This window comes from Oncorhynchus kisutch, linkage group LG15 (genome assembly GCF_002021735.2).
Source record: "Oncorhynchus kisutch isolate 150728-3 linkage group LG15, Okis_V2, whole genome shotgun sequence".
NCBI lineage: Eukaryota > Metazoa > Chordata > Actinopteri > Salmoniformes > Salmonidae > Oncorhynchus > Oncorhynchus kisutch.
Genome location: NC_034188.2, coordinates 51,694,867 through 51,720,893, shown reverse-complemented (window position 1 = coordinate 51,720,893; position 26,027 = coordinate 51,694,867). Strand labels below are relative to the sequence as shown.

At 43.4% G+C, this 26,027-nt stretch overlaps 2 protein-coding genes across 3 annotated transcripts in view; both read left to right on the top strand.

Annotated features, from left to right (window-relative positions):
• Positions 1 to 834: 834 nt before the first annotated feature.
• Positions 835 to 16,713, top strand: tmprss13a (transmembrane serine protease 13a). The gene is made up of 13 exons (XM_020502809.2): positions 835 to 993; positions 5,063 to 5,237; positions 6,036 to 6,149; positions 6,471 to 6,647; positions 6,822 to 6,948; positions 7,612 to 7,707; positions 8,143 to 8,186; positions 8,313 to 8,475; positions 9,173 to 9,351; positions 9,745 to 9,843; positions 10,314 to 10,456; positions 12,074 to 12,229; positions 13,661 to 16,713. Exons 1-13 carry the CDS (start codon positions 976 to 978, stop codon positions 13,673 to 13,675), a joined length of 1,506 nt encoding a protein of 501 aa, XP_020358398.1. The 5' UTR covers positions 835 to 975; the 3' UTR covers positions 13,676 to 16,713.
• The window catches only part of LOC109905438 (FXYD domain-containing ion transport regulator 6-like), a 24,920-nt gene continuing 15,162 nt past the window's right edge, over positions 16,270 to 26,027 (top strand). Inside the window, exon 1 of one of the 2 annotated variants that reach the window (XM_031790477.1) lies at positions 16,270 to 16,828. The gene's annotated coding sequence lies outside the window, so the exon portion shown is untranslated. The remainder of the gene's footprint in view (positions 16,829 to 26,027) is intronic. The other variant, XM_020502806.2, reaches the window with a different exon arrangement.

Below are 26,027 nucleotides of genomic sequence, written 5' to 3'. Positions count from 1 at the left end.
GCAAACCAGATTTTTTTTCCATTTTTTTTTATTTACAGATTTACAAATGTACAAATCTACTTGTCTGCTTGTCTGCATGCATGTGCTTTCTCTAGTAGAAGGAATGCAGTCTAGGCTCCTTTTTGTACACCGTGACATCACAAATGAAATATGTTCTACCTTTACCCAAGGATGCACACAAACACAGTTACACAAGGTGGGGGGTGGGGGGGGGGGGGGGGGGGGGGGGGGGGGGGCGACACACCTCACATATTAAACACATTCTTCCCATAAGGAAGCTCTTGTTTTTATGACAAAGCACTTTCTATAAATACTGTGGGCTCTCAAAGGCATATTGAGTAATCGAAAGTTGAGTATCGAAAGTTCGTCAACTATGTTGACACGGCGCCATTCTATTTGTTTCCCTAAGGACGGCAAATTTCACTAACATTTATTTGAATTTGATAGTTATTTAAACTCAATATGTCAATATTAACTGCTATGTATTTGGAACGACTCTACATCGCACAAGTGATGTACCTGCAGACAGACTTTTTCAACCGGAGGTCCTGAGAAAAAGATCTGCCACATAAATAAAAATGTGTCTGTCTGAGAGGACGCCATTTTGGTCCCTGGCTCTGATTGCCCAGCTGGTGTCACCTGAGCCGGAATGTAGCAGGCCACACGGTGTGAATCAATCTTTGTCTCTCCTTGGCCACCTTGAAACCGGTCTGGCGGGTGGGAAAGTAGCGCACTGGGACACACCAATTTCAGTGTAGAGGAGATGAGAGAGGGAGGGGTTGGATGGGGTGGGGCAGTCCCACCTGTGTGGCCTGGGTGGAGGGGTTCAGGGACAGACAGCGAGAGGAAAGAAGGAGTGTCAAATGTGGCGTCAGCAGGCTCTGATCACTGTTCTGGGACTGTTTGAGTGGCCCTGTGAAAAGCCTCTCCTACCAGGTCTCACCTCCACTCTCCTCACTGCTCCCCCAGCGTCCGATGGCAAAGCATGACCCTGTAAGTTCTTCCTTTATCCTCTCCTCCTTGTTCTCTGCTTCTCTATCTGTTTCCCCTGGGATGACTTCTGTCACCAGCTTCCAAAGCAAGACACTTGTCTTTCTCACACACTGACCATGCTGTACTCGTGCTCTCACTTTCTCTCTGTCGGGGTGGGTCATTTGACTAGAAGTACTTTTTGCCACGTCATGGACAGATTGCAGGGTATGTGAACCAGTTTGTGTTGATATGTTTACCAGGAGACCGAGGCACAGGGTCAAGCTGGTGTGTAGCTGGAGCCCCGTATGATCTCATTGCGGTGGCCTCTGTCTCCGATCTCTATACTGTGTTGCTTTCGCATGGTGTGTTGAAATGATGTTGAATACTCCCATGCGGAAAATATTGTGTTGAAAAGTCGAGGTTCTTCATCGAAATGGATAGTGGTTTTATGTCTCAAACCAGTCTTATTCACCAAAGTTTGTTGTACCAAAATACGGGGACAGATTGTGAAATAAGGCTTTTGGTGGAAATGAGGCCAGTAGGGCCACTCTACCCTGCTACTGTTGTGTTCCGTCTGTGACAGAGAGGATTTATCTGTCTCGATTAATGAATCAACAATCAATGTGGGCTACCGACACATCTACTATTGAGCTCAAAAGGTACTCTTTGGAATTGAAGTTCAAAGTTACAGTATTTAACAACTTCATTGTTTATAAGTACGGTCTTCCCTTGGAAATGTAACTAAAACCTGGAACAATGTCTATTGACCTATGTGGATTCAGTTGGGAATTCAGGCAAGCCGGGCTCTTCCACCAACTGAATATCCACTTGGGGCAGCATTCTGGTTCGCTTGTGTTGGAGTCTGGTGCCTATGGTCATGAAACTGGAGCTGTTTACCAAAGAAAAGGTTGAGGTTATAAACTGGTATTATTACTGACTGAGCCCTGGAGTCTTCTCTCTGTCACCGAGACAGACAACAGTTAAGTCCCATCTTTGTTTTTGTGTTGTGCTCTTCATCCTCAACCAGACAGACACTTCAATATGATCCATGTCTGCTGTAGACCTATAGGATCGAATGATCCTTGTGATCATCCACTACAGCCTAGGCCCCTCTGAAATCAAAACTCCACCTAAGAATCTTGCAATGTTGTGTAAATCTCCACCAATCCATAGCACATCCACTGTAGGTGTAGAGCAGAGCACACTGCTCATCTGTTGTGGTGTTGGGTACTAACTTCTTGAACTCGAAATGGGAAAATAGCCTTATTCATGTGACCATGTAAGAACTGAGGGTATGGAAATCTACTGGGTGAGAAAGGGGAGTGCAGGAAGAAACATGTTATTGTTGCGTCTCAGGTGTCCTAAGGGGAGGGGAAGGGCCACAGTCGGGTTGCAGTCAACAGGTAAGGCAGGACAGCCGTGATTTGGGGAGGAGTGAGGGATTTGGGCCCAGGTCAGATGAAGGGAGAGAACAGGAATCACTAAAGTCCTGTCTAGCAACAGAGATGTATTGGCTGTCCAGATGTGCAAGGAGGAGACTATGTGCTCGTGTAACGATGTCTTTGTCTTTACAGATGTTTGACCCGGTGGGTGAATACACTTGGTTTGAGCTTTATCTAGTTGTCCGGTTAGTTTTTATTCTGTTTATTTAGAACCTAACGGTGAGAATCAGTGTGGGGGGTAATTTATGTGTGTGCCTGCATGTTGTACAGGAAGCAGATTCATTCCATGTCGGTCATTGCAACATAAACATCGCCATGTGCAGATCAGCCAAAGTCCCAACAGCAGAACCAGTTAGGGAAGTTAAAAGCAATGTCATCCCTACAAGGAAACATGACTGGAATTCACCCCCCCCCCCCCCCCCCCTGAATAAACACACAGTGTAAAGTGAAAAGGTGTCCGTTTAGCGGCAAGGAAAAGAGAGACCGAACTCAAAGGCAATATTGAACCCTGGCTGTCTGTCATCCAGCCTCAGGGGGGCGGGGAGGGGGGAGGGGGGGGCACACTATCAGACTGACTGACCTGCACCTGTGTTTGAAGTGGGTCACAAATCACCTGCGTGTGTGATACAACCTGGCAGCAGCCAGCCAGGGATAGGGACAGGGACAGGGGGTCGACCACAACTTCCTTTTGGAATTTGCTGTTCTGTTGTCTCCATGGCAGCCACCTTTCTTCTCCGTGGCAACAATAGAGACTCCTGGGAGGAGGGGGGGGGGGACAATGTGAGCTTGTCCTTGGCAACGTTGATTAGCTCTATTGTCTGAGATGCTTGATAGCGCTATGGGGAGCAGATGAATATAAAGCAGAAATGAGAGCACGATAAAGACTGGAGGAAATGAATAAGGGGTCAATTGGGAAGCTCGGCACATTGTTGCCTAGAGACATGGCACCTTCCATTGTGCTGGAGTTGGTTATTCAGGTGTTGGGATCTCAAACTTGCTCCATTAGGATGATATGATTATCAAATCAAATCAAATTTATTTATATAGCCCTTCGTACATCAGCTGATATCTCAAAGTGCTGTACAGAAACCCAGCCTAAAACCCCAAACAGCAAGCAATGCAGGTGTAGAAGCACGGTGGCTAGGAAAAACTCCCTAGAAAGGCCAATACCTAGGAAGAAACCTAGAGAGGAACCAGGCTATGTGGGGTGGCCAGTCCTCTTCTGGCTGTGCCGGGTGGAGATTATAACAGAACATGGCCAAGATGTTCAAATGTTCATAAATGACCAGCATGGTCGAATAATAATAAGGCAGAACAGTTGAAACTGGAGCAGCAGCACAGTCAGGTGGAAGTTGAAACTGGAGCAGCAGCATGGCCAGGTGGACTGGGGACAGCAAGGAGTCATCATGTCAGGTAGTCCTGGGCATGGTCCTAGGGCTCAGGTCAGTTGAAACTGGAACAGCAGCATGGCCAGGTGGACTGGGGACAGCAAGGAGTCATCATGTCAGGTAGTCCTGGGGCATGGTCCTAGGGCTCAGGTCCTCCGAGAGAGAGAAAGAAAGAGAGAAGGAGAGAATTAGAGAACGCACACTTAGATTCACACATTATGGCCGACAATGAGTGATATCTAACCTGTAGATACTAGAATGTGGTTGTTTTTCACCCGCCATCAACCATCTGTCAGCCCTGTTCGCAATCAGCATGTGTCCTCTAGGCAGCTCCCCATACCCTGTTTATGGATGAATCGGGGTTCCTGCATGGAAGCTGTTTTACTGGGGATTATGCAGCCGTTCATTTTTTTAAATCTCAATATCAAATCATTTCTGGCAAACAAATCAGTGCCTTTCTGTAATAGTTTTCCATTAAATTAGTAAAAAAAGAAACAAAAATAGCTTTTTTAGCAAAAAAACTTTCTCAAAAAATCATTTTGCTAAGATTGTCTAGGAGTGAACTGAGTGGAGAGGAGAAAACTGAAAACTAGCTGTTATTGGCAGAACGGTTTTGAACTCTGTTATTGGTCTGTTAAATGTCCAATCTACATTTTTATCTCAATATCAAATCATTTCTGGCTAATAATTAAGTACCTTACTGTGATTGTTCTCAATAAAAATGATTAAAGACAAAACAAATGGCTAAAAAGCTAAGAGCAATTTCTCAAGCAAGAATTTTCCTAAGCTGTTATTGGTAGAGAGGTTTGTTAACCCTCTTTCTTATTGGTCTATTAACTAATTTACCACCTAGTGATGTCACCAGGCAGCCCAAAACTCCACCCCAACAAAACAATGACATTTCAGACTCTCCTTTCCAACAGCTCTTACAATTAAAAGGGCATTATCATAGTTGGTACAATTTCAAAGTATTATTATATAAAACACAGGAAAATCACGGTTTTGACTGTGCTGGGCCATAAACTGATACCGCCTAGCGACGTCATTTTGAAGGTCCTGTGTAGACTGTATTATCAACCAGCAACTGTCAGGAAATAAAACTGATTTTTTTTTTTTTTACACTTTTACAGTGTTAAATATATACAATATAATACAAAACACTGGGACTTTAAGTCCCCACATGGGCTTTTGATCCGAATATTTTTTTTGAATGACTGACTGCTTAACCTTTTGCCTTTTCCTCTGCGTTCTCCCCTGCAGAACGAGCTCCCTCCTCCATACTACTCTGTTGAGGTGCACACCCTCCCGCCCCTCCAGTCCTATGAAGAGGCAGTCTATGGAGCTGGTCCAAGGCCCACTCCTCCCAACCAGCTATACTACATCCCCCAGCACCCCCCACCAGTGGCTGCGCAACACATCTGCCAGCCCAGTATATGTGAGTCGTACTCTCTATCTAGTGCCTGACTATCTCAGTTCTGTCCCAGTCTAGTTCCCTCCATTCCTTATTTGCTTTCAGGGGACGACAAACCACCAGTGAAAGTAGTGTAAAATGATACAAGTTTCAACAGAAGTGGTAGCAATACAAAAAACATCCTTGAGAAAGAAATAGGATTTTAACTTCCGAGTTGTGTGTTATGCATTATGTGGTGTCTATACACTGAGTACACAGAACATTAGGAGCACCTGCTCTGTCCGTGACGTAGACTGACCAGGTGAGTCCAGGTGAAAGCTGTGACATCTGATTTGATTTCACTCGTTAAATCCACTTCGATCAGTGTAGATGAAGGCGAGGAGACCGGTTAAAGAAGGATTTTTAAGCCCTGAGACAATTGAGACATAGATTGCATATGTGTGCCATTCTGAGGGTGAATGGGCAAGACAGTAGGTGCCAGGCACACTGGGTTAAGTGTGTAAAGAAACTGCAATCCTGCTGGATTTTTTTCCACGCTCAACAGTTTCCCGTGGGTTTCAAGAATGGTCCACCACCCAAAGGACATCCAGCCAACCTGACATAACTATGGGAAGCATCGGAGTCAACATTGGCCAGTATCTCTGTGGAACGCTTTCGACACCATGTAGAGTCCATGACCCAATGTTAAAGGCAAACGGGAGTGCGACTCAATATTAGGAAGGTGTTCTTTATTTTTTTTGCACACTCAGTGTACGCTTTTGTATATGGTCTCCTGGGGAAGATACATCTGTTTTGACGTGTATGTTGTGTGTGTTGTTCCAGCTCTTCCTGACAACAAGAGGAAACACAAATGCTGCCAGCATAGTGCCAAGTGCTTTGGTGGCTCAGGAGGCACCGTTCTGCTGCTCCTCCTGGCCATTGCCATCTGGCTCGGAGGTAAGGCCAGGGCTGTCGTCATATTTACTCACGTTGTTGTTACTCGTGTATATGTGTGCCTGTTTACTCTTTCATTTGGAAGCTACTCTCTGATTCAGGAGGGGTCGGGTTAAATGCGGGAGACACATTTCGGTTGAATGCAATTCAGTTGTGCAACTGACTCGGTATCCCCCTCCCCTTTCCCTTTCTGTATTTGTACAGACATTGACAGTCTTCCTCTGCTACCACTTCCTCAGTCTCCTCTTCACCCCACCCTTACCTGTTCTCCATGCCCCCATCTCTCTCCCTCTCCCAACTCTCTCCCTCTCTCCCTGTGTGTAGTGCATTACGGTACCAGGTTGGCAACTACGACTGCCACCCTCGACCACCATGACAGTGAGGATGAGGGGCACCCTGAGAAGCAGTTGAGCGTGCCCGCTCACGACACCTGCTCCAACTCCACCGTCCAATGTGACGCTCTGCGGGACTGCCAACTGGGCACGGACGAGTCCAGCTGTGGTAAGCACACTCTCACACGCACAACACAACAGACAGACATACGGGCTTGCAGGTAGGTGTACAGAGATGAAACCCAGGTGGACAGGTAGACGTACACTCGCGGTATGACAAGCAGAGAAACATAGCCCTTTTCGTATCTTGTTATTCTATCCCCTCCTCTCCCTCTCTCTCCAGTGAGGTTTGGGGCGGACGGTGCTCTACAGGTCAGAACGTCTCAGGACGGTCGTTTTCTCCCAGTGTGTTACCAGGGATGGGACCAGAGCTACGCCAACCGAACCTGTGCCCAACTGGGCTTCAGAAAGTAAGATCACCTTATTTCACAACAGCCATTTCATAAGCTACCTTTAGAGAGCAATCACTTTCTCTCACAACAGCCATTTCATAAGCTACCTTTAGAGAGCAATCACTTTCTCTCACAACAGCCATTTCATAAGCTACCTTTAGAGAGCAATCACTTTCTCTCACAACAGCCATTTCATAAGCTACCTTTAGAGAGCAATCACTTTCTCTCACAATAGCCATTTCATAAGCTACCTTTAGAGAGCAATCACTTTCTCTCACAACAGCCATTTCATAAGCTACCTTTAGAGAACAATCACTTTGTCTCACAACAGCCATTTCATAAGCTACCTTTAGAGAGCAATCACTTTCTCTCACAACAGCCATTTCATAAGCTACCTTTAGAGAGCAATCACTTTCTCTCACAATAGCCTTTTTTGTATACGCCACCTCTCGAAGCAACTACTTTCTCTCACAGACATTTGCTCGGTGACGTCTAATTTCACTGCTGCCATTTTCAGTATTTACACTCAGATTGAATCTCTGCGCTCCTCTCTCTCTCTCTCTGGGGTTGGTGTGCCTGTGGCAAATTGACTTTCTGGGAATGCTTCATGGGAGGGGAATTGATTCTCGTATTGCTTTGGCAGACAGAATCCAAATGTGTTTGTGTGTGTCGACCGTGCAGGTCCTTTGCAACCAAGGCAGTGAAGTCCCAGCAGTCAATTGGTCTAACACTGAACAACAGATCATCTTTACCCATCCAGGGCCAGGTCAATGTCAGGTGAGAGAACCCCTCTACAAACCTTAGCACATATGTATTGACTCATTTTAGTCCCAGTAATGTTGAGGGAGTGATGGCGGCAGGGTAGCCTAGTGGTTAGAGCTAGTAACCAGAAGGTTGCAAGTTCAAATCCCCGAGCTGACAAGGTGCAAATCTGTCATTCTGCCCCTGAACAGGCAGTTAACCCACTAGGCCGTCATTGAAAATAAGAATTTGTTCTTAACTGACTTACCTAGTTAAATAAAGGTTAAAAAAAATGGTGTTAAGTCATACACTGTCATGACTGGTCGGGATGTAATGTTACATCATTATTGCTGCATTATAAGCAGCAATAAGGCTGTTTCAAATCAACTGTAACCATGCTGCACAAATTCCAGTGTGGTTTAATGTTAGGTCCTAAGTTCCTGACATGGTTGTGCTTGTGTTGCTGTGTAGCTCGTCCTGCCCAGACCAGAATACTGTCTCTCTGAAGTGTATTGGTAAGGAACTCGTGAACTCATCTGTTCATATTTCACCAGGCAGGTCTATATCAACCTTCTATTTGAAATCTGACTTCTAGTTATAATTAGATACAAACATTTGATCACTTATTCCCCTTTTCCAAGATTGTGGACGTCAACAGTTGTCCTCCCGGATCATAGGGGGCAGTGTTGCCAAGCTGGGCCAATGGCCCTGGCAACTCTCTCTCCACTTTGGTGGATCACACATCTGTGGAGGGATCCTGGTGTCCCCTGACTTTGTGGTGACAGCTGCCCACTGCTTTCCCAGGTCAGTGACTAGAGGACAACAATACTCATTTCCAAACGGATCCCTTGGTTCTAATTCTAGACACGCTATGTAGATCCTTGGTAATAGCTCCACCTTACCCACTCTGCTGCGGAGTGAAATCCGACTTGTTTTGAACTCGCTGAGAATGCCAATTGACTAACGGCAAGCTAGCTGCTCCGACCATAAACGGAAAGTACAGCTATATTGCTCGTAAACAGTGTTAAAGGCCAAAAATGCTGTTGTCTAAGTAATTTCCTTAGTCAGAGTAGCATGTCCAAAAATACCCGGAGTACTCAGATGATGCTAGGGATTCTGACTTTTAATGGCTAGTTAGAGGACAATCCAAATGGACCCCCCCCCCCCCCCCACACACTCTGAAGCTTGTATTTCCATGTTTCTGACAGGGTCATAAACGCGCCATTTGCCTCAGGAGAATGTCAGTCCTTTCACTTTCACTTATCCATATAAATAACAGACTAGTAGTAAATCTGTGCAGAAACTTGCTCAGCATGACTCAAGACTAAGCAGCATGACAACCCCTCATCACCTCAACAACCCTCACCGTGACAACCAATCTCAACTCAATTATACACCTTATTACCATAATAATAACATAATCTGTGTCATGAGCTAAAGCCTTAGTTTGATAAGTAAATGAATATATATTTTATTGTATTTTTTCCCGTGCCCATTGAAGGTCGTTCCACCCGGTTCTTGATGCCAGTAGGTGGCGTGTGTACGGAGGAGTGGTGTCACAAGACCAGCTTCCTTCTCCCTACCTCGTCGAGAAGATCATTGTGAATGAGAACTACAACAATGTAACCAACGACCAGGACATCGCCATACTGAAGCTGGCCTCACCAGTGGACTTCACTAGTGAGTCCGGCTCTATTCCTTCTATATCAGAGAAACGCTAGGGAAACGCTAGGGAAACACTAGGGAAACACTAGGGAGTCGCTAGGGAAACACTAGGGAAACGCTAGGGAAACGCTAGGGAAACACTAGGGAGTCACTAGGGAAACGCTAGGGAAACGCTAGGGAAACGCTAGGGAAACGCTAGGGAAATGCTAGGGAAACGCTAGGGAAACGCTAACATCATTGTTGGTACAGTACTGTAAAAATGTTAGCCCTTTTCAGCTCTAAATGTCTGGGATGCATGGTGTGTGTGCGCACGTGTGTGTCATTTTTGTAACTGTGTGTTACGTATGTGTCTGAAGTCAGAATGCCCACTCTGTTTATCTAACTTAACTTTGTGTTTTTTTTATTCAGATGCAGTTCAGCCTGCCTGTTTGCCAGCCTTTGACCAGACATTCCCCCATGGAACCAAATGCTGGACCTCGGGATTCGGAACAACAGATGAGGGGGCAGGTAGGAAGACAGACAAGGGAGTGAGAAATGGACTATACTAAATTAAATCATGCTTATCTAGAGTGAAACAACAGGGACAGACTGGGACCAGAATTCGGACCGGGTATTTCTCACACACCGGCCCATTTCTATCCTCGAGGCCCCGACACCAGCCCTTTTTTAAAATCATTTTGCACAAGAAACAACAATTTAGACAGGCCCTCTGGGTTAAAAATGAACCAGCCCATCTGGCATTTCCCAGAATTGCCATATGGCCTGTCTGTCTCTGTGATATAAAGAGAGTGATGTGGAGAAAGGAGGCTACACCTGCGTCATTCATCCAATCTCAATGTTTTTTCATTGCAGAAAACACATGCTATATTCAGTAGAGCTACAGTTCGCATAGTGCAACTAGCCATAGTGACGCTAGCTGAAGTGTGTGTGTGTGTGTGTTTGGAGAATGACCGGGTACTGTATGTGTCCCTTCACAGCGAAACCCTCCAAAGACCTGATGGAGGTGGCCGTTGACATCATCGACGTGCGTGTGTGTAACAGCTCCAAGGTATACTCCGGCAGTGTGTCCAACAACATGCTGTGTGCCGGAGACCTCAAAGGGGGCAGGGACTCCTGTCAGGTACATGTCCACATATTGTAGTTGAATTCTTCTATTTACAGGGCTTGGGACTCATTTTATAAACATTGCGTATGTACAAAATATACCGCAAAAACATGGGTGCTGCAGTTTTACCGCAAAAGTTGGCATTTATACGAACTGAACTCGGCGTGAGAATATGCTTACCTCCGCGCAAACGTCAGACCATGCCTAAACACATTTTCTAGTGCTTGAAGTATTGTATTGCAAGCAGGCAAGTAAGTATTTTGTGCAAAAAGGGGATAGGATGACGCCCTTAATATCTAAAAAAGTGAGAAGAGCGAAAATGTTTTTTTGTTTTTGGAATCTAAAATAATTAGACACATCTATTTCCTATTTGATTTGATTATTATAACCATTGCAGAATAAATTCCTCACCTTTTTTTGCATTCACGAAGTAGCCATGTTAAAAAAAAATACCATGCACATCTCATTTAATTGAGCCTAGTAGCCTAGTAAATAGATAGGATGTGTATTTCAAGTTCTGCTGTAGCCTATGCGATCCCATAGGCAGCACGTACAGTTGAATTTAACAGGTGAACATTACAGTTGATATTTTACATTGCATCATGTATGCAACTACTGTGAGTAGCCGACTGTAATTTAAAATGTTTTGAGTCGCCCAGACAATGTTTCAGAATTCGCAGTCCGGCATATTTATGTTGGGGGGAAAAGTCAATGCAAAACATGGTTGAACTAAAATGTTCTGACGGCAGGTCCACAACAATTGGCCATTGTTTTCTCTTTCAGAAACTGTCCCAGTCCTTTGACAAGATGAAAAGTTTCTACCAACACCTCCAAAAACATCGCAATTGCTCTTTCTTTTAGAAACTGTTGTGGCCCAATTCCAATAGTTCCAAGTTGTACGGAAAATAGAAGGCTTTAGTGTTACCATAAAAGTTGAATGGAGGGTGTTTTCCAGGCTGAGTTATAAATGCTTGTTCACACGCGCAGTTTTACGTCAAGTCTGATTTAGAACTGGAAACGGGTTCTACGGCGTACACCAAGTTTGTAAATCTCAATATTTCTAGTGTGAAATTTACGCAACGGTTAGAAATGAGGCCCCTGGGGTGCTCTAGAGGTTTAAGCCACTGCCTCGGGAGCACATGTACAGTGTGCCGCTGTCAGCATGGGTTCCATTTTGGCCGACGACTCTTTCAGCACTCTTTCTCCGACCTTTCACCTCTTATCTCTCCCTATTCCATTAACATACAAAACAAATGTGCTTATTTTTTTTTCTTTACAGAGCAATAGATGCAGAGTTTGTCAAACTGACCTCCGTAAGGACACCAGATGTTCCATGACAGCAAAATTCTAAATCCTTCCCTAACTGTCTTAGAACGTTTGGTGCCAACATTACTCGTTAAAATTTGGAATTTCGTTAATCCACAGCTGTCCTCTCCTGCTACTCACCAACTCTTGTCCTCATCTTAGACGCCTTTGGACTGAGGAAATCGTCTCTCCCTCTACTCAAATTCCCTTCTACCTCATCTGTTATCCACGACATGAAAACATACAGTATGTTGTAGCAGGTGCTTTCCACACCTTGGCCCCTCACTTCAACTGTTCATTCATCCATTCTCTCCTCTTATCTCACAGGGAGACAGTGGTGGTCCTCTGGTGTGCCAAGCCAGTGACAACCTTTGGCAGCTGGTGGGCGTGACCAGCTGGGGCACCGGCTGTGGGCAGAGTAACAGGCCGGGAGTCTACACCAAGGTGTCCAGCCTACTGCCCTGGATCTACAGCAAGATGCAGGTGAGATGAAGAGAAACTACCAGGATTGCCTGTGTTCCATCAAACCACACCATGCAATACACACCTAATACACAGCTCACCTTCCATTGACTTACACTACTTGACCAAAAGTATGTGGACACCTGCTTGTCGAACACCTCATTCCAAAGTCATGGGCATTAATATGGAGTTTGTCCCTCCTCTGCTGCTATAAGAGCCTCCACTCTTCTGTGAAGGCTTTCTAATAGATGTTGGAACATTGCTTCGGGGACTTGCTTCCATTCAGTCACAAGCGTTAGTGTGGTCAGGCACTAATGTTGGGCGATTAGGCCTGGCTCGCAGTCGGCATTCCAATTCATTCCCAAAGGTATTTGATGGGCTAGAGGTCAGGGCTCTGTGCAGGCCAGTCAAGTTCTTCCACACCAATCTCAACAAACGATTTCTGTAAGGACCTCACGTTGTTCACGCTAGCATTGTCATGCTGAAACAGGAAGGGGCCTTCCCCAAACTGTTGCCACAAAGTTGGAAGCACAGAATAGCCCGGGAACAGTGGGTTAACTGCCTTGCTCAGGGACAAAATGACAGATTTTTACCTTGTCAGCTCAGGGATACGATCCAGCGACCTTTTGTTTACTGGTCCAACACTTCTACCCACCAGGCTACCTGCCGCCCCAACTAAGGGATCTAGCTTGAACTATGAAAAACAGCCCCAGACCATTTTTCTTCCGCCACAAAACATTACAGTTGGCACTCTGCATTCGGGCAGGTAGCATTCTTCTGGCATCCGCCAAACCCAGATTTGTCCGTCAGACTGCCAGATAGTGAACCATAATTCATCACTCCATAGAATGCGTTCCCACTGCTCCGGAGTCCAATGGCGGCGAGCTTAACACCACTCCAGCCGACGCTTGGGATTGCGCATGGTGATCTTAGTCTTGTGTGCGCCTGCTCGGCCATGGAAACCCATTTCATGATGCTCCTGACGAATAGTTATTGTGCTGATCTTGCTTCCAGAGGCAGTTTGGAACTATAGTGAGTGTTGCAACCGAGGACAGGCGATTTTACGCGGCAAAGTGCTTCAGAACTCACCGGTCCCGTTCTGTGAGCTTGTGTGGCCTACCACTTCGCGGCTGAGTCGTTGTTGCTCTGAGAGGTTTCCACTTCACAGTAACAGCACTTACAGTTGACCGGGGCATCTATAGCAGTTTAGAAATTTGACGAACTGACTTGTTGGAAGGGTGGCATCCTATGACGGTACAACGTTGAACGTCACTGAGCTCTTCAGTAAGGCCATTCTACTGCCAATGTTTGTCTATGGCTGTGTGCTCGATTATATACACCCGTCAGAAACGGGTGTGGCTGAAATAGCTGAATCCACTCATTTGAAGGGGTGTCCACATACTGTACGTTTGTATGTATAGCGTATGTTAACTCTCATTGTTCCCTCTGCAGCTGGAAAGTCCGTGATGCCACTTCCTTTCCAGTGACCTCGCCACATCATGTCCCTAAAGACCGCTGGCGGCCTTCTTTGTCCTTCCTCTCTGAACACCACACCATGAAGTCTTCTCAGAATGATACTAGATTGACAGATCAAGATGGATATATCGATGGGTCGACAGATGAAAAGATGGCCGCTAGCTAAGGGAGTAGCAGGAAAGGCATACTGCACTTTACTGTACCTTCTAAAATCACAAAATGCATTGTGTTTACTGTAGTTATGCCCAATGGATGCTACACTATGTAAAATATGTGAATGTAGGCCAATCCATTCTGGGCTCTGATTCCAGTGTTGTGTTTGAATTATTTGAAATCCCATCTGTTTTTCTAATCTTACGGTAAGGATATTTACCTGAGATAGGAGGGTCTAAGATGGCTGGCCTTTCTCTTTTCTAAGTCTATGCCACCCTCATATCCACTCACGCCTCCCATCTCTATGTTACATTCTTTCTTTTTTAAATCTAATATTTTGGGGGCTGACTTGCATGCTTATTTCTGTTTCATCTATAAGGAATGTAGAGTGCTTTGTGATTCATCTCCAGAAATGATTTAGTGTTAGTTATGTGAAACTCATAGGAAAGAAAGGAGTATAACTACTGCAAGGGACTGTACATCGTTTATAATGGGGGGATAATACCTGAAGAAAATCAAACCTCTCGGGAAAGCAAAATGGATGGCCCTCCCTTTAGTAAAAATATATGTTTACCCGACCCTCTCTGAAAGCTTGAAAAAAGACAAGTGACCCTCCCCTTATACCCAAAATAATAATGAATGACTGGAGACAAGAGGAGACTTTTATTTAATACCACAACAGAGCATGACAACGAATGAGCGCATGCTGCAGCCCCGGAGACGTTTTCATTTCTATGCAGGCTATTGTTAAAAAAAAAGAGAATAGTCTAAGTTTGAAACAGTGCCAAAGTTGTCTATCAACTGTAAAAACGTGTAAAAACAACAGAACCAGATACAACTGAAGTATCTGATCAGCAATGAATTCAAGAGAAGTACATTTGTTGTTTACCACAGCAGCCGCATATCATCAGGTATGGCCTATAAACACTTGTAACACGGTATTGTTGTTACGGAATAGATTTGTGTTGACTCTGGCATAGGAATATAAACTCAGCAAAAAAATAAACGTCCTCTCACTGTTAACTGCGTTGATTTTCAGCAAACTTAACACGTGTAAATATTTGTATGAACATAACGAGATTCAACAACAGACATAAACTGAACAAGTACCACAGACATGTGACTAACAGAAATGGAATAATGTGTCCCCGAACAAAGGGGGGTCAAAATCAAAAGTAACAGTCAGTATCTGGGTTGGCCACCAGCTACATTAAGTACTGCAGTGCATCTCCTCATGGAAAGCCAAATTACCCTCTCAAACCCCCTCAATTCGAGCCCTGGTTTTAACTTAACACACCACGATCTTCACTGACACTGGGATATTTATTAAGGAGTGCATGGTGACTGAAGGATTTGGCTGACAAAATCCCAATATATTCATAGTAGACTATAATTTTGTCTGTCAAACAGGTAGGCCTAACTCTTGTTCTTTGAATAGGAAGAAATAGGCGCCAACACAAAGCTACATTGTTCTTAGTAGCCTTAAAGTCCAATTCAAATGAAGACTGTTGAAATGAATTAGGACTTCTCAAAGCCTTTGACTCAACTCCTGTAGTGCCACCATACAAGGCACAGTCATTGGTTAGGTAGAACAAAAAGGTTCAGATCCAGCTAGGTCACTGGTGATAGAAGTCAGTATTCCACATTCATCCATGTCTGAGGATGTTGGGAGATTACATGGAAACCGGACACTAGGGGCAACAGTAAGCGGTGTTAACTTCAAGTAGGTAAGTATTTGCCTCTAGTGCCAAAGTTTGCATGTTCTAATCCAGCGATTTAAAAGTTGTTTTTGAGATTTTTGTTTTAAGCCTATTCCAAACCTTAACCATTCAGGGGTTAATGCCCAACTTTAAGATTTTGTAATAAATGCCTATATTTTACCAATAACCTTAGAAATGTGGAGTTAGTGCCTAAACGTAACCTTAATCACTTTGAAATGTAACGTTTGGAACAACTTCACAATGTGACGTTTGAGAAGCATGGATTAACGTCTAATGGCTGATGTGATACTGTGAGACCTTGTTGTTCCATCAGTAAAAGCAGGGCAGGCTGGGGCTCATGATTGGAAAGTCCAGTCCATTGCCATGTGTAATGCAGTGTAGCTTAGTTCTATATACACCATCCCAAGAGTGCAAAAACTCAGGAAGTACATTTTCTTAGAAATATTACTTTGTCCTGTGCTTCTCTGAGCACGCTCTTCGTCTGGCCTATAGTATAGGCTATGGATCATTTTATTGAAACCACACTAGGCACACTTGATATTGCACACCCAGCAAAGAATCAGGGATTAGGGGCATCATCGGGCAGACATCGAAATACTATAATAAGCAACTAATTCTCAAACCCTGAGCAATACCACATTTATTGTATTACAAATCACATGACCCTCCTCCGGAGTAAATACAACAAATACTAAGCCTTCCCCCTGATTTAAATTGAATAAACATGACCCTCCCTCATTGTCCTCTAGGGAACAATTGTGTACATTTCCACTGCTTCCTAATGTAAATCTCTCTGTCTCTCTCCAGTCTCCAAATATTGATGGTTTAACACCGAATACACGGTATACTACATCTAAAACACAATCCGTGTATATTTGTAACCGTTTGGGTACACCATTCACCGACGGGGAGACGCGCGCAAAGCTACGGGTAGATGGCTAGATGCTCACGAACATCATCAGTGGTCGTGTGTGTGTGAGAGACAGACAGACAGACATCAAGTGATAGACATCAGGAGACAATTTGGAATCAATAAAAACAAAAGAAACATTGAGATTCATCAACAAAGACTTTGGCAAACTACGTTCATGTTTTGCATTCTAAGAGCGCGACTCGACCAAGAACCCTTCGTGGATTGCAATTGAACAGTGAGAAGGCACAGATTATACACTGGAGCAATAGTAAAGCTTTGCGAGAAGAAGCTGATCATTGTCGTTGATTGGATTGTGGTCAGTCAATTTGTGTCTTAAAGTCAAGATAATAGAAACAGGTAAGAAGATAAATTGGGCATGTTTCTTTTTCGATATAATTCTAAAGGGGCGTGTGCGTTCTTATATCTACAGTGTGTTATTGTCTGCCTAGTTGGAGCTACATTTTTGGAATGTGGTTTCTGGTCAAAACGAGTGCTGGGGGGAAAATGCATTGTTTCTTAGATGTGAGTTTTAATGTGAGTAGGGTGTATTTGCTAATCAATAATATAGGCAACATTCAATTTCCTGAAATATTGATGTGAATCATTTATTAAGAAAACGTAAACTTCTCGCAATGTGTACAGGCCTATGCATGCCTAATATAAATCGCATGATGGATATATATTTTTTAAAAATCACTCATTTTATTTTGCAACAATAACGTCTGTACGAGCATCATATTTTTTCAAATATGCCTCAACTATGTGGTGTCGAGAGTTGTTTATGGATTCCATCTATTTTAGTGCCATGAGGGTGTGTCCTTTTCAGTGGCAGTGTATGATGTTAGATTAGCCAAATCGCCTCGTGCAGTGCTGCATAGCAGACACAACACATTCAACCGTTTGTATAATTAGTCCCAGGCTAAATAGATCTAAATGGTATGTAGAACGAATTATTTGAAGCGCTTGAATACTCCTCTGTCTTCCACAATACTGGCAAGTCTAGTGGTAAAGCCACAGGTTAGGATCAGAGAAAGTGGCAGACTCGCGGAGCTCGCGCCAGACAGTGTATATTGATGAGCTAGATTTTCTCGGCTATGCACATTCTAAAACATATTCATGCACAGTTATGCAAACTTAAGGCTATGTCGTAATTTAGGTAACACCAGAGACACACTAGGCAATATTATAATCTACCAACCAATACAATTATTCGGGAGTTATTGTCCCTCAGTGTCTCCATTTGGCCAGTGACAGACAGCGGTCGGGTGCGCGAAAAAAGCTTATCTGCAAATGATGGATGTGGTACAGAAAGTAGTCTGCAATTATAAAACGGAGGCACTTGTGTTAATCTGGTTGTCATGAGCTGTTGGGTCATTCCACCAAATGAGTACCTTTTGGGTAGTGTAACATAGTATACATTTTTTTCACCTTATTTTAACGTTCTTTTCTGAATAACACGTTCGATTTAATAAAAATGTTTCAGCATCTCAAGAAGTTACATTGAAAAATGAATATAGTAAGTGCCTATTAAGTGCCAACAGGATTGACCAAAACAGGGTTGACTGTAAAGGGGTTGATGATTTCATTTTAAATAAGCCATAAATCCCCTTGTCACAGGGGGAATGGAAGCTTGTTGTGTGCAACAGGGAGGGGCAGTTGAATGCAAACACAAAAACGTTCATTTTAGCCGTTCTTTCTGGGTAATAGGGTTAATTTGTTATGATCGCATACTTTTCCACCACAAAATACCAGAAAATGGCTAAAAGGAGTAGAACCAGATCACCTGCTTTTACACTATGATTTGACTATTAGATGTTCAATGTTATTTATTTTTTAAATATTTTAAAAAGGAATAGTTTCACCATATTAAAATGAGAGTTCAGTTCACGTAGCAGGTTAGATCTTAAAATAAAGGAAGAATATTTCATGAGATTGGATGGATCACTAATCACATTAAGTAAATTATAATCTTCAGAAATGACTTTGTAAAAGCAATAAAATAACTAGGGCTTTACAATGATGGGGAAGACTTGGAGAAATGTTAGAGTTAAGTGGGTTAAAATCTCCCTAGAAGTCAGAAGGTGCACCAAGGAACAGATTTATAGAATTTTCCGTGTGGTCTGTATTAATTAAAGCGCACTTAATATAATAGATTTTTCAAATTAAATATTGGTGCACAATTTCTACTGAAAATATGAAACGGCACTCTTTTAGTTGAACGACCCTGTTGTATAAAGGTTTATGTTCAGCGTGAACACGCATGAATGAACGTTTTGAATCTCATCACTGTGCACTACCTCTTTCTCCTCTTCTCACGTACTAGTGTTTCTTGACGCTACCATTTCCAGCCCACCTCCCTCCCCTCGGCACACATTCCTCACCGACAGTATTTGGTACTTCTAATAGGAGTCACCTGATGGAAACAGTTGCCATAGCAATACCCCGGCACCGTGACAGGAGGCACGTCCCATGTCTTGTTGTCATGGAGATGTACCATCATCATGATGGCAAAGATGTTAAGGCATGAGTCTTGCTCCAGAAAGGACCTTGATGACCTGTATTTTGTCTTAATTCATGATTTGCTTGTTCTGTTTGAGCAAGTTGTAATAAAGTGATAGATGAGACACACACACACAGACACGCATCTGAGAGCTAATCAGAGGCAGTTCCATTGTGAAGAGCTACAGGTAACTGCCAAAATAAAGGAAACACTTGAGCAAATGAGGGTTCTGGCAGCTCTGTTATGGTGTGGGGTGCTTTTTCCCGGCATGATTTAGGTCCTCTCAACCCCTTAGAAGCGCATGGCAAACATCAATAAACACACAGCCATTTTGGGTTACCACTTTCAACCTATGGTGAAACATTTCTATCCTGATGGGGGGGTCTCTTCCAGGATGATTTGTAGAATCTATACCAAGGCGCATTGAAGCTGTTCTAGGGGGCCATGGTAGCCCACCACCCTATTTAGGCACTTTATGATAGTGTTTCCTTTATTTCCTCAGTTACATGTGTCTTTCATCAGCAGAGAGGCACTCTAAAATCATATTGTCAGTAATAGTGGGGTTTGTCACAGGTAATAGCTGCTGTTTTTGTTCTCAGAGACAGCGTGATGGGGTAAATAGATTCTCATTCTGCACTCTCCAAATGCCAATCAACACCTGACCTACCTCCTAAACACCTAGATATGGGAGCTTTTACATGAGCCTGGGTGTCCCAGAGAGATGGAGGTTAGTGTCAAATTGACACAGAAATATCCATAATGGGTAAGATCAAGAGAGAAAACAAGCTCCACCGATCAGATCCCAACACTCCCAGATATCATTTCACATAACCATATCTACACACAGAAAATGTTTTGGTCCTCGTGTAGAATCCTTTTGAGTCCCAGATAGAACCCTTAACCCAGAGGGTTCTACAAGTAACCCTAAAGAGTTCTCCCTGGAATCAAAAAGGATTCTATCTGTGACCAGAAAGGGTTGTCCTATAGGGATAGCTGTATAACCCTTTTTGGGTGTTGGTTTGATCATGGCCTAGACACTCGCAAACAAAGGTGTGAGTGTTCAGGTGTGAAAAGATTCACACTCACACAGAGAAGGAAGAAAACCAACGGGTCACAACTCACAACAGCATTTCCACTATGATGTTTATTTCTGTCTTCTCCCATATGCTTAATTCATAATTCATGTCTTGGGCTTGAGTCATAGCTTCGTCCCTGGGTTTGTTGCTTCGACAGAGGGTACCGCTGCTTCTACCTCATTTTCTGCCTGCCCTTCCCCTTCTCCCTCAGACAATGGGACTGAAACACGGCACCGACAAACAACGGGGTGACAAACGTGGTTTAAGGAGAGGCATAGAGGCCAGTGCAGCGGGTGGCACTTCTCATTTCTAGCGAGAGAGGTGAACTTGAGGGTCTGTGTCACTAGCACTGGCCTGGCTAGCAGTGCCACTCCCCAACAGCAGCTTTCCCACGGGATTCGGAGAGATACGGCCAACTTGGCAACCTCTGATCTGAGAGGTTGAACTGGTTGCATTGCACTTTTACACTGCGTGGCATTTCAGACTATTGACATTGTGTTTTTCGTGCCCACTGGTCTGGTTGTTAGACGGTAGACATCGGGTCAATCCTCACTCTGTCAGTTAGGGCTAGGCGATCTATGGAATTAATTCAATGAATTGTAATTCATGTTTTAGCACAATTCCAAATGCCTGTATCGCAAGAATCACGTAATTAAAAATACATATATGTATGAGTTTTTAAGTCCGCTTGTTCTCATGTGGTCTTTTTGGTCTTATCTCCTTTTCTCCTTCTGTGTTGTGTGCGCATCTTCCCATGTACACTAAGCCCCTCCCCTTGCTACTCACACCAACGAAGATGAGAGATTACTTCTTCCTCTCTGACGAGCAGTTTCAACTCGTTATTTGCATTTGAGGTTTGGTCCAACAGAACCGGTCATATGGACACCAAAACACATTGAGACAATATTTTACTGTAATATAGGAGAAGATAACCTTTCTAATGAGACCCTTTTTATGTCTCAACTCCTCAAATTGCGCACAGAGCAGACTACTGAAATAGGAGTATCAATGAACATTGATTCTGGTAAATGTAGCCTAACATGTTGACCACACTGCTCGCGTTACATGCACAGAGCATTGCAAAATACATTTACACATGTTAGTCAACTAGCGTCTGCGTAGCCAGGCACTAAAATAGAACTTGGTTCTATTTGTGATGCTTAGCGCGCTGCAAGTCCTGCCTCTCCCATCTCCTCATTGGTTTTACCCATGTGGGTGATTGAAACTGAGGTCCACACTCCAGTCCAGTTGGTGGTGGTAATGCACCTTAGAGTTGTTTTCCAACCACCATATAAAGACCAAAGAAGAAGACAGGAGGAGAGATTACTAGATTACTCAATTTACCTTTGTATCTGTGGATTAATTGTCGGAGTAGAGGACCTTGTGCATTTTAGGTAAAATAACAACCCAATGTTTATATCCCAGGACAAATTACCTAGCAACAGCAGGCTAGCTAGTTAAAATATCATAAATGTTTAATGCTTTTCGACCTGTCCCCAAATTAATATAGTTGGTTTATATTTTGTTTTGTGTGTACTGATCGCGTCTCATGTGAATGGACAAAATCAACATGTGCATGCTGAGGCACGTGTGCGCCCGGTCTAGTCAGCATGTAAGTATAATTTCAAAAGCCCTGAATTCATTAGATTTTTGCTGTCTCTTTTAAATGCAGTGTATTTGACCTTGAATTGCGAAACAATGTTAATTTAGAGAAAACATTTTTTTTAAAGAGATATACAGTTGAAGTTGGAAGTTTACATACACTTAGGTTGGAGTCATTAAAACTCGTTTTTCAACCACTCCACAGATTTCTTGTTAACAAACTATAGTTTTGGCAAGTCAGTTAGGACATATACTTTGTGCATGACCCAAGTAATTTTCCCAACAATTTTTTTGTAGACAGATTATTTAACTTATTTCACTGTATCACAATTCCAGTGGGTCAGAAGTTTACATGCACTAAATTGACTGTGCCTTTAAACAGCTTGGAATATTCCAGAAAATGATGTCATGCCTTTATAAGCTTCTGATAGGCTAATTGACATCATTTGAGTCCATTGGAGGTGTACCTGTGGATGTATTTCAATGCCTACCTTCAAACTCCGTGCCTCTTTGCTTGACATCATAGGAAAATTAAAAGAAATCAGCCAAGCCAAAAATTGGAGATCTCCACAAGTCTGGTTCATCCTTGGGAGCAATTTCCAAATGCCTGAAGGTACCACGTTCATCTGTACAAACAATAGTACGCAAATATAAACACCACGGGACCACACAGCCGTCATACCACTCAGGAAGGAGACGCGTTCCGTCTCCTAGAGATGAACGTACTTTGGTGTGAAAAGTGCAAATCAATCCCAGAACAACACTAAAGGATCTTGTGAAGATGCTGGAGGAAACAGGTACAAAAGTATCTATATCCACAGTAAAACAAGTCGACATAACCTGAAAGGCCGCTCAGCAAGGAAGAAGCCACTGCTTCAAAAACACCATAAAAAAGGCAGACTACGGTTTGCAAATGCACATGGGGACAAAGAGAGTACTTTTTGGCGAAATGTCCTCTAGTCTGATGAAACAAAAATAGAACTGTTTGGCCATAATGACCATTGTTATGTTTGGAGGAAAAAGGGGGAGGCTGGCAAGCCGAAGAACACCATCCCAACCGTGAAGCACGGGGGTGGCAGCATCATGTTGTGGGGGTGCTTTGCTGCAGGAGGGACTGGTGCACCTCACAAAATAGATGGCATCATGAGGAGGAAAATTATGAGGATATATTGAAGCAACATCTCAGACATCAGTCGGGAAGTTAAAGCTTGGTCGCAAATGGGTCTTCCAAATGGACAATGACCCCAAGCATACTTCCAAAGTTGTGGCAAAATGGCTTTAAGGACAACAAAGTCAAGGTATTGGAGTGGCCATCACAAAGCCCTGACCTCAATCCCATAGAAATGTTTGGGCAAAAATGAAAAGGCGTGTGTGAGCAAGGAGGCCTACAAACCTGACTCAATTACACCAACTCTATCAGGAGGAATAGGCCAAAATTCACGCAACTTATTGTGGGAAGCTTGTGGAAGGCTACCTGAAACGTTTGACCCAAGTTAAACAATTTCAAGGCAATGCTACCAAATACTAATTGAGTGTATGTAAACTTCTGACCCACTGGGAATGTGATGAAAAAAAATTAAAGCTGAAATAAATCATTCTCTCTACTATTATTCTGACCTTTCACATTCTTGAAATAAAGTGGTGATCCTAACTGACCTAAGACAGTGCATTTTTACTGGGATTAAATGTCAGGAATTGTGAAAAACTGAGTTTAAATGTATTCGGCTAAGTTGTATGTAAACTTCCGACTTCAACTGTAGAATGTGAATCGGCCATGCAAAATTGAGGTATGATTTTTCGGCCTTATCGCAAAGCCCTACTGTCAGTATAAAGATACTACTCTGAGGTAAACACTACGGAATGGACCTCGTGGGTTGTATTTGCTATCATGCCCCAGCCTCCTCCCTCGCCCAATTCGCTGTCATCCTTTTCCTATCCCTCCTTTTTAGCTTGTTAAATGGAAAACGTTAAAACTTGTACTGTACTCCTCTTTCCTGTGTTTTTTTTAATGTCTAATATACAATGCATTCGGGAAAGTATTCAGACCCCTTGACATTTTCCACATTTTGATACATTACAGCCTTACTCTAAAATGGATAAAATAACAAAATCCTCATCAATCTACACACAATTCCCCACAATGACAAAGCTAAAATATATATTTTTTTAAAGTTTTTGCAAATCTAAAAAATAATACTTATTTACATAAGTATTCCGACCCTTTTCTTTGAGACTCGAAATTGAGCTCAAGTGTATCCTGTTTCCATTGATCATCCTTGAGTTGTTTCTACAACTTGATTGGAGTCTACCTGTGGTTAATTCAATTGATTGGACAGTTCGCAGTGCATCTCATAGCAATAACCAAGCCATGTGTCTAGGCACAGATCTGGGGAAGGGTACCAAAAAAGTTCTGCAGCATTGAAGGTCCCCAAGAACACAGTGGCCTCCATTATTCTTCAATGGAAGAAGTTTGGAGCCACCAAGACTCTTCCTAGAGCTGGCCGCCCGGCCAAACTGAGCAATCAGGGGAGAAGGTCCTTGGTCAGGGATGTGACCAATAACCTGATGGTCACTCTGACAGAGCTCCAGAGTTCCTCTGTGGAGATGGGAGAACCTTCCAGAAGTGTAATCATCTCTGAAGCACTCCACCAATCAGGCCTTTATGATAGAGTGGCCAGACTGAAGCCACTCCTCATTTAAAAACATTTTTGGGCTAGGTGGGACGCTAGCGCCCCGTCTCCACAAATCCGGTGAAATTGCAGAGCGCGAAATTCAAAATACAAAAATCGTAATATTAAACATTCATGAAAATACAAGTGTCATACATCATTTAAAAGCTTAACTTCTTGTTAATCCAGACTTTACAGCGAAAGCATACCATGTGATTATCTGAGGACAGCGTCCCGCAAAACAAAAGCATTAAAAACATTTTCCAAACCAGCAGAGGCGTCACAAAAGTCAGAAAAAGCGCTAAAATAAATCACTTACCTTTGAAGATCTTCCTCTGTTTGCAATCCCAAGGGTCCTAGCTACACAACAAATGGTTGTATTGTTCGATAAAGTCCTTCTTTATATCCCAAAAAAGTCAGTTTAGTTGGCACGTTTGATTCAGTAATCCACCCATTCGACTCGTTCAACATGCATACAAAGGAATCCCAAAAGTTACCAATAAACTTTGTCCCAACAAGTCAAACAACGTTTCTAATCAATCCTCAGGTACCCTAATATGTAAATAAACTATACAATTTAAGACGGAATGTAGTGTGCTCCCTCATTCACTCGCGCCACAAGACTACAGTCCAAAATGAGAGCCAGCTTGAAAAACTACTACTAACTCATTTTTCAAAAAACAAGCCTGAAACCCTTTCTAAAGACTGTTGACATCTAGTGGAAGCCATAGGAACTGCAATCTGGGAGGATTTCCTTTGAATATCCCATAGACGAGCATTTCAATGGGTGGTGACCTCAACAAACAAAAATATTCCGTATGGATTCTCCTCTGATTTTCGCCTGCCATATCAGTTCTGTTATACTCACAGACATTATTTTAACAGTTTTAGAAACGTCAGAGTGTTTTCCATCCAATGCTACCAATGTTTTCCATCCAATGCTACCGATATATGCATATCCTAGCTTCTGGGCCTGAGCAACAGGCAGTTTACTTTCGGCACATCAGTCATCTGAACTTCTGAATACTGCCCCCTAGCCTTAAGAAGGCTAAAGACGCTCAGACCGGCTGACAGCTGAGCAATGTAGAAAGAAGTCGCACTAGGTTTCTTCTCCATCAACTTTTGTAAATAATCCTAAATTTTGCCTAAATTCATACTTTTCATAACCTCAAAAGCCTAATTTTAATTACCCAGTAATAGGGTGTACCTAAGTTAGCATTAGCAAACCAGTCATATGGTTTGGAAAAATCGACAGAAAAAACTACACATTCCAACAAATCAACCTCAGCTAAAACTGGTGGCTGCACTGGCTCCAATTCAGGCAACTGTGGAAACCACCCGGGGTTCTGTGGAATCTCACACTACCAAACTGGTCGAAGTTTAGGCCGGGCTCTCCAGCCACAGTGACAAACTCACTATGCTGGAAACCAGGCTTGACGATGTGGCCACTGCCAACAAGTCTCTGAAGCTACAAGTGGAAGATTTGATTTCACGTTCAAAAACGCCAGAATATCCACGTGTTTGGACTGCCAGAGGACTCCGAGATAGGATATCCAACCCAGTTCATGGCGGAGATGTTGAAGGACGTTTTGGATGATGAGGCTTTTCCCAATCTCCCTGAACTTGATAGAGCCCACCGCAGCCTTGCACCGAAAGCTCGCCCAGGTGGCCGACCGCGTCCTATCATGGTGCGGGTGCATCGATACAAA

Bases quoted from the DNA above. Each gene is read 5' to 3' on its own strand.
- tmprss13a (XM_020502809.2), top strand. The intron at 6,648-6,821 runs GTAAGCACACTC...CTCTCTCTCCAG, and splicing joins CACGGACGAGTCCAGCTGTG to TGAGGTTTGGGGCGGACGGT. The intron at 8,187-8,312 runs GTAAGGAACTCG...CCCTTTTCCAAG, and splicing joins TGTCTCTCTGAAGTGTATTG to ATTGTGGACGTCAACAGTTG.